At 42.7% G+C, this 9,072-nt stretch overlaps 1 protein-coding gene across 1 annotated transcript in view; it reads left to right on the top strand.

Moving 5' to 3' along the window:
* Nucleotides 1–9,072, top strand: part of Usp32 (ubiquitin specific peptidase 32) — a 168,220-nt gene that overhangs the window by 151,897 nt on the left and 7,251 nt on the right. Inside the window, exons 26-27 of the mRNA XM_013013080.1 lie at nt 4,620–4,811; nt 6,901–7,186. Coding sequence (XP_012868534.1) covers nt 4,620–4,811; nt 6,901–7,186 — 478 coding nt within the window. The remainder of the gene's footprint in view (nt 1–4,619; nt 4,812–6,900; nt 7,187–9,072) is intronic.

Raw genomic sequence — 9,072 nt, 5'->3', positions numbered from 1 at the left:
AAGGTGGCTCAGTGGTAGAGCGCTTGCCTTGCATGCATGAGGCCCTGGGTTCGATTCCTCAGCACCACATAAGCAAAAAAAAAAAAAGCCAGAAGTGGCACTGTGGCTCAGGTGGCAGAGCGCTAGCCTTGAGGTGAAGAGCTGAGGGACAGTGCCCAGGCCCAGAGTTCAGGCCCCACGACCAGACCCAAAAAAAAAAAAAAACACAGACGTGTACACACACACACACATACACACACACATACACACACACAACTATTTACTATTACACCTGTAATCCTAGCTACTCAGGAGGCTGAGATCTGAGGATCACAGTTTGAAACCACTCTGGGCAGGAAAGTACATCAGACTCTCATCTCCAATTAACCACCAGGAAGCTGGAAGTGGAGCTGTGGCTCAAATGGTAGAGCGCTATCCTTGAGAAAAAAAAAAGCTCAGGGCCTGAGTTCAAGCCCCAGGACTGGCAAAGAAAAAAAGAATGAAAAGAATATATGGGCTGGGAATGTGCCTTAGTGGTAGAGTGCTTGCCTAGCATGCATGAAACCCTCAGTTCAATTCCTCAGTACCACATAAACAGAAAAAGCTGGAAGTGGTGCTATGGCTCAAAGTGGTAGAGTATTAGCCTTGAGCAAAATGAAGCTCAGGGACAGGCCCCAGACCCTGAGTTCAGTCCTGGGGACTGGCAAAAAAAAAAAAAAAGAATATAAAGGGAACCAGGTGCCATTGGCTCTCACCTGTAATCACAGACACTTGGAAGACAAGATCCAGAGGATCATGGCTCAGAGCCAATCAGTGCCAAAAAAATCGATGACATCTACAAAAAAAAACAAAAAAATCTCCAGTGAAAGCCAGGCTGGAGGAAGGTATGGTGCAAGTAGTAGAACATAAGCAAGGAAGCTTAGCCAAGTGGGTTCAAGCCTGAGTTCAGCTGGGCACTGGTGGCTTAAGTCTGTAATCCTAGCTACTCAGGAGGCTGAGATCTGAGCATCAAGGTTCAAAGCCAGCCTAGGCAGAAAAGTCTGTGAGACTATCATCTCCAATTAACAGAAAACCAGAAGTAGTGCTGTGGCTCAAGTGGTAGAATGCTAGCCTTGAGCTGAAGAGCTGAGGGACAATGCCCGGCCCAGACAAGAGTTCAAGCCCCACAACCGACAAAAAAGAAAAAAGCCTGAGTTCAAACCTCAGTAATTTCAATTTTAAAAAATATAGTAATACAAAGGTAAAACAACCAGAGGCATAGCTCAAGTGGTAGAGCATCAATCTGCATAGTAAGTAGGAAGCCCTGAGTTCAGATACCAGTACCATCCTAAAAATGTGTATGCTTTCTCTACCTATCTTCTTATAGTTTTTGAGTCTATTAAATAATTACGCTATTTAAACAATAGTAGATTATCTGAGCATGGATCCCAAGAAGGACACCTTTTTCATTTATGGAACTTTTATTGCTAAACTATTTTCAGTCTACAAATGTTTTTGTCAGTCTTCCTTTTTCCCCAGTACCCACCTCCCTCTATAGCCTGTGTTCCACAGAATATACAGTCAATAAAAAATCAACAACTTTTACTAGCATACTATAATATGTGGTTGGCCATAAAACATTTTGGACAGAATAGAGGTAATATTTAACTTGCTTTAAGAGACACTGCTATATTTGATACACCTGTTTCTGCTCGTGCCCAAAATCCTGATACATGTTTCCTTTAAAGCACATCCATTTTTCCTTTTAAGTGACGACTCAAAAGACACTGAGAAAAACAGTCATGAGGGCTCATGCCTATAATCCTAGCACTCTGGAAATGGAGGAAGGAGAACCAGGAAATTAAGGCCAGCTTGGGATACATAGTGAGACCTTGTTTCAAAAATACAAATTAAAATAGAATTTATGCGCAGAAGTCAGTCACCCAAGATGAAAGCAGATTTCCTTTGTTAAAACAAACAACAACAACAAAAAACAACCCAGATTTTATCTGGGTGCCAGTGGCTTACACTTATAATCCTAGCTACTCAAGAGGCTAAGATCTAAGGATCGTGATTTGAAGCCAGCCAAGGCTAGAAGGCCTGTGAAACTTATCTTCAATTAATCACAGGGAAAAAAAAAAAGAAAAAAAGCTGGACGTGGTGCTGTGGCTCAAATGATACAGCACTAGTCTTCAACAAAAAGAAGCTCAGATACAGCACCTAGACCCAGCGTATGAGCCCTTTTGTGCTCAAAGCTAGTGCTTTGAGCACACACCACTTGAACCACAGTTCCATTTTTAGCTTTTTTTGAGTAGTTAATTCAAGATAAGAGTCTCACAGACTAAATACCCAGGCTAAGTTTGGACCTTGATCTTCATTCAGATCTCAGCATCCTGAGTAGTTAGGATTACAAGTATGAACCACTGGCATCTGGCCTAAGTTACTATTTTGAAATGAGTTATTTAGTTCACATGATGATGCAATGCTAAAACCTTAATTATATGCTGGACTCCAACCTTGACAGTTTATTGGGGCATTTGACAGCCTTGTGGTTCAGCCATCCTCTCCTTTAGGGAAAGTCTTTCCTGAAAAATCTGTTCTAGGCTGGGCTCCAATGGTTCATGCCTGTAATCCTAGCTACCCAGGAGGCTGAGATCTGAGGATCATGGTTCAGAGACATCCCAGGCAGGAAAGTCTATGAGATCTTATTTCCAGTTAACCACCAGAAAACCTGAAGTGGTACTATTGTTCAAAGTGGTAGAGTGTTATCCTTGAGCAACTCAGGGCTCAGGGACAATGTCCAGGCCCTGAGTTCAAGCCCCACCACTAACCAAAGAGAAGAAAGAAAAAGAAAAAAAGCTATTCTAAATGGAATGAGCTAAGTTCTGACAGTAATCCAAGCAACTTGCTGTTCCCATGAGTTTAAGTGAGGGAAACATGCAAGAAATTGCTTCAGGTAAAGATAAGCAGTCCACCTCTGTGGGGAAAAGGCAATAAGTGGGGTGATAGGCCAAAATGTATGACCTTTGTCAGAAAGAGAGGCAGGTCACTGTTGGGCTTGGAGTGAAGGCTCTGCCTAAAAATACCTCTGAAGTCTCATTGTGACCTTCATATTCCTGATTTTAGGGCTTTCCCATCTTTTTATCATAGTAGAGACAATAAGAAGGTTCTCTGTAGTTCTGGATTGTTTTTCAGATGGTAGCCTGGAATGGGAGAGGGAAAAAAAATCTTACTGTTGCATTCTAGCCACTTCCCTGTCTTATTCCTCCTTACCACATCCCGTTTTTGTTGTTGTTGTTGGGGGTGGGGGAGAGCCTTAAACTTGGCCTGGGCGCTGTCTCTCAGCTCTTCAGCTCAAGGCTGATGCTCTACCACTTGAGCCACAGTGCTACTTACAGGTTTCTGAGTGTTTAATTGGAGATAGTCCCCCGGACTTTCCTGCCTGGGCTGGCTTTGAACCTTGATCCTCAGATCTCAGCCTCCTGCCACTTTCCTTTCTTTTGTCCTCCCTACCATTTGCTTTCCTCTCTTTTTTTTGTTTTTGTATTCCCTTCATGTTGGAGATTGAACCCAGACCCTCAAATATACTAGGCAAGCATTACTATCACTAAACTATACTCTAGCCCTTGTTCTCTCCTCTTTTAAACTTACTGACCTATTATTCCAAAACCTAGCATGCTGGTTCCCAGAATTTCTGGTGTTTGGGCAGATATTAGGGGCTTTCTTAACAAAAGCATGTAAGCTTGTTCTTCCTTTTATTATTTAAAGGCCCCACAGGACTAGGGTAGCACAGTGGTAGAGTGCTTTCCTAGTATGTATGAGGTCACTGGTATCACTCCCTCCCACAAAAGGCCCCCAAAACAGAGGCAGGAGGCAGCTAGTACACCTGGTACTCTAATAAATCTGTGTATTCTAATAAATCTGGTGCTGATATGCAAATAAGCTATATTATTTGATATGTTGTCTTATTGTGTATTTTTTTGTATCCTTCATCCAGATTTGGCATCTGTGTTTAGTGACACTATTTCTCCTATCTATAAGGCCTGCATCATACTAATAAGGCTGATTAAAAAATAAATGACTATTCTTAGTAACCCTAGCTTGAAACCTAGTTTACATGTAAACAGTTTTGAGAATTCCAAAATTGTGAAATAGACAAGCAATGCCTTGTCAGAAATTTTTCAAGAAAATTTGGAACCCAAAGGCTCAATGCCTCTGTGCCTCTAATCATGTAAAGTAATATTTATCAAAATGGGAAAAAAAAGACAGGTCATATAGATAGAAAGTTTATTCAGGGGCTGGGAATGTGGCTTAGTGGTAGAGTGCTTGCCTAGCATGCATGAAGCCCTGGGTTCACTTTCTTAGTGCCACATAAACAGAAAAAGCCAGAAGTGGTGCTGTGGCTCAAGTGGTAGAGTGCTAGCCTTGTGCAAAAAGAAGCTCAGGGCCAGTGCCTATGCCCTGAGTTCAAGCCCCAGGACTGGCAAAAAAAAGAAAAGAAAATTTATTCAGGATATTGTTGATATGATATTTATGAATAAAGGCATGTACTCTAATTTAGGTTGTAATTTCTCTTTACTCATGCAGATAATGAGTGACTGACAGGCTAATGAAAATCTAGGTGACTATTTTAAGCACCCTCCTGTCCCCTCTTCCTGCAGGTTGTAGATGAGCATGAGAGTGTAGAGCAGAGTCGGCGAGCACAAGCTGAGCCCATCAACCTAGACAACTGTCTCCGGGCTTTCACCAGTGAGGAGGAGCTAGGGGAAAATGAGATGTACTACTGTTCCAAGTGTAAAACCCATTGCTTGGCAACCAAGAAGCTGGATCTCTGGAGGCTTCCCCCCATCCTGGTATGTTCCAGCCCTGCCTCTGAACAGCAGGAGTCTGATGTAAAGGAAATAAACCATAAATGAGTTATTGTTGTTTTTGAAAAGCTATGGTAGTCTTTACACCACTTTCTGAGCTAGAGTCAGGGCTAAAGTAATAAAACACCTAAGATATCACAAAGTCTTGAATTCAAACCTCCCCAGTACCACCAAAAGTAAAAAAAAAAAAAAAATTCCTAAAGCACCTTTTCTGTGCAAGGTTTTTATATTGAGCATGGAGATGAATTGTTCTAAAACTATTTGTGTTTTTTGCTTCTGAAGAGCTTAAGCCTAGGAGGAGGGAAGTAACAGGCCAGTAACTGCAATTCAGCATGACATTGAAGTTCTACAGTAGAATACCCTAAGTAAATTTGAACTTCCAAAAGGGATGAAAGCTCTTCTGGCTGTATGCAGAAAGGAAACCTTAGGCTATTAGATTATAGTAGAACAACCAAGCCAGGAACTTCCCGAGCCCACTGAGTGTGGTCTCATGTTCAGCTTACTTCTGAGTCGAGTGTATTTCCACCAATGCACAGGAGTTTGTATATTGCTTTAGATTTTATTTCCTTCATGGATTAGGAGACTTTCCTGTTGCCCAATAGAACAGTTTAAAGCAACAAATGTATTTAAGAAAGCATTTTCCCTATGGATACAATTACCTTTTAGCAGGAAAGAATGTGTTGAGGGAGCTTGCTGGAGATGGAATTTAGAATCTTGTGCTTGTACTTCAGCAGTGCTTGGATATTATAAACAGACATTGTATTTTTTTTATTTGTGTCTTCATCCTATCGCTCTGTGAAACTGAATGTCGATTTTTTTTTTCCAAAACCGCTTCCCAAGGCAAAAACTGATGACATTGTTTTAGCTATCTCCAGAAGTGAGAGCTAGGGGAAGGGAGGGAAGGAAAGGACAGGTACACAGTAAAGCTGGGAACACAGTAAATCTGGAGATTTTAAATTAAGGTATAATTAGCATGCAGTTAATGCATAGATCTTAAATGTCCAGTTTGCCAGGTACCAGTGGCTTACTGAGATCTGAAGATCACAGTTCAAAGCCAGCCCAAGCAGGAAAGTTCATGAGCTTTGAGCAAAAAAGGCTTAAGGACAGTGCCCAGGCCCTGCATTCTAACCCCACAGCCAACAAAAATAAATAAATAAATGTCCAGTTGGATGGATTTTAACAATTTTATATACTTCTATAACCACCGCGTAAACATCATGGAGTAAAGGCAGTTATAAGGAACATAGTTTTGAGGTATTTAAAGGCTAATGAGGACTGAGAATGTGGCTTAGTGGTAGAGTGCTTGGGTAGCATGCATGAAAACCTGGGTTCACTTTCTCAGTACCATATAAACAGAAAAAGCCAGAAGTGGCACTATGGCTCATAGTGGTATAGTGCTAGCCTTGTTCAAAAAGAAGCTCAGGGAAGCCCAGTGGCTCATGCCTGTAATCCTAGCTACTCAGGGGGCTGAGATCTGAGGATCATAGTTCAAAGCCAGCCTGGGCAGGAAAGTCTGTAAGACTCTTATCTCCAATAAACCACTCAGAACACCGAAGTGGCACTGTGGCTCAAGTAGTAGAGCACTAGCCTTGAGCTGAAGCACGCAGGGACAGAGCACAGGCCCAGAGTTCAAGCCCTATGACCGACAAAAACAAAAGAAAAAGAAACCCAGGGACAGTGCTCAGGCCCCCCAGGACTAGCCAAAAAAAATGAGCAAGGCACCAGTAGTTCATGCCTATAATCCTAGCTATTTAGGAAGCTAAGATCTGAGGATCATGGTGCAAAGCCAGCCTGGGCAGAAAGTCTGAGACTTAATTTCTAATTAAGTACCAAAAAGTCATGTGGCTCAAATGGTAGAACATTAGCTCTGAGGGGAAAAAAAAAATGGTTTTTTCAGAGAAAGCTCCCAGGCCTTGAATTCAAGCTCTAGGACCAGCACAAAAAAAAAAGAAAGAAAGAAAGAACGAAAAAGAAAAGAAAAAGAAAATTAAATATTATACATTGTTTTTCATAATGGAATTTTTATATCCTCAGAATCCTTTAATGCAGATGTTTCCTGCCTTTTCTTCTCCAGATTATTCACCTGAAAAGATTTCAGTTTGTTAATGGCCGGTGGATAAAATCACAGAAAATTGTTAAATTTCCTCGTGAAAGTTTTGATCCTAGTGCTTTTTTGGTACCAAGAGACCCAGCTATCTGCCAGCATAAAGCACTCACACCCCAGGGGGATGACCTCTCTGAATCAAGGGTTCCAGAAGAAGTAAAGAAAGTGGATGCCCAGAGCTCAGCAGGTGAAGAAGATGTGCTCCTGAGCACAAGTCCTTCCTCACTCAGTGCAAACATCACTAGTAGCCCAAAAGGTGAGGACTTGATGGAAGAGTTCTGCTGCTGCTGCTGCTTTTTTTCTTTGAGACAAGTTTTACTATATAGCCCCCGATGGCAATAAACTCGAAGCATATGCCACCATACCTGGCTGGGGGGGAGGAGAGGCGGGGTTTCTTAATCCCCGATAGGCTGATATTTCCCTCTGTCTTCTAGAGCTTGGTGAGGTGAAAGGAACCTTTCTAGAATAAGACCTACCCATATTGGAGCTGTGTAACTTATTGCAAGAGATATAACTTTCCTAAATCTAGTGTCTCATCAAAAAGTATAGACAATATCAAGTTTGAGGATTTGAAGTATCAGGAATGATACACTTAGCTGGGCCCAGTGGCTCATGCCTATAATCCTCAGCTCAAGAGGCTGAGATCTGAGGATCGTGGCTCAAAGCCAGCCTGGGCAGGAAAGTCCATGAGAGTCTTAACTCCAATTAACCACCAGAAAACTGGAAGTGGTGCTATGGTTCAATGGTAGAGTGCTGGCCTTGAACTGAAGAGATGAGGGACAGCACCCCGGCCCAGAGTTCAAGACCCACAACCGAACAACAACAAAAAAAAGTGGTATACTTTACATAATGCTAATATTTAATTAACATGAATGGCAGTTGTCATCTCCTTTCTTTACAGCACAGGTCTTCAAAGTATACTGTTGATGGGCTGGGAAGGTGGCTCAGTAGTAGAGCGTTTGCCTTGCATGCTTGAGGCCCTGGGTTCGATTCCTCAGCACCCATAAGCAAAAAAAATACTGGAAGTGGCACTGTGGCTCAAGTGGTAGAGCGCTAGCCTTGAGCTGAAGAGCTGAGGGACAGCGCCCAGGCCCAGAGTTCAGGCCCCACGACTGGACCCAAAAAAAAAAAAAAAAAAAAGTATACTGTTGAAATCCCTATAGGTCCCTGAGACTCTTTCAGAGGTCTTCAATATCAAAATTATTTCTGGGGCTGGGATGGTGGCTCAGTGGTAGAGTGCTTGCCTTGCATGCATGAGGCCCTGGGTTCGATTCCTCAGCACCACATAAGCAAAAAGAAAAAAGCCGGAAGTGGCGCTGTGGCTCAAGTGGTAGAGCGCTAGCCTTGAGCTGAAGAGCTGAGGGACAGCGCCCAGGCCCAGAGTTCAGGCCCCACGACTGGACCCAAAAAAAAAAAAAAAAAAAAGTATACTGTTGAAATCCCTATAGGTCCCTGAGACTCTTTCAAGAGGTCTTCAATATCAAAATTATTTCTGGGGCTGGGATGGTGGCTCAGTGGTAGAGTGCTTGCCTTGCATGCATGAGGCCCTGGGTTCGATTCTTCAGCAACATATAAACAGAAAAAGCCACAAGTGGCATTGTGGCTCAAGTGGTAGAGCGCTAGCCTTGAGCTGAAGAGCTGAGGGACAGTGCCCAGGTCCAGAGTTCAAGCCCCACAACTGACAAAAAAAAAATTATATCTGTAAAAATACCGGTGATTCACACCTATAATCCTAGGTACTTAGGAGGCAGAGATCTGAAGACAGTGGTTTAAAGCCATCCCAAGCAGGAAAATCCATAAGACTCATCTCCAATAAACTACCAAAACAAAAAAGACAAGTGGCGCTATGGCTCAAGTGGTAGAGCACCAGCCTTGAGCAAAGAAGAAGCTGGGTGCTAGTGGCTATCATGCCTGTAATCCTAGCTACTCAAGAGGCTGAGATCTGAGGATCTCGGTTCAAAACCAGCTGTCAGGAAAGTCCGTGAGACACCACTAATTAACTACCAGAAAACCAAAGAGTGGTTAAAAAAATCAATAAAAAATAAGTGCTGGGGCTGGGAAGGTGGCTCAGTGGTAGAGCGCTTGCCTTGCATGCATGAGGCCCTGGGTTTGATTCCTCAGCACCACATAAGCAAAAAGAAA

This window comes from Dipodomys ordii, unplaced genomic scaffold (assembly GCF_000151885.1).
Source record: "Dipodomys ordii isolate 6190 unplaced genomic scaffold, Dord_2.0 Scaffold19, whole genome shotgun sequence".
Classification (NCBI taxonomy): Eukaryota; Metazoa; Chordata; class Mammalia; order Rodentia; family Heteromyidae; genus Dipodomys; species Dipodomys ordii.
Note: the sequence above shows the minus strand (reverse complement) of the source record. Positions and strands in the feature narration are given on the sequence as shown.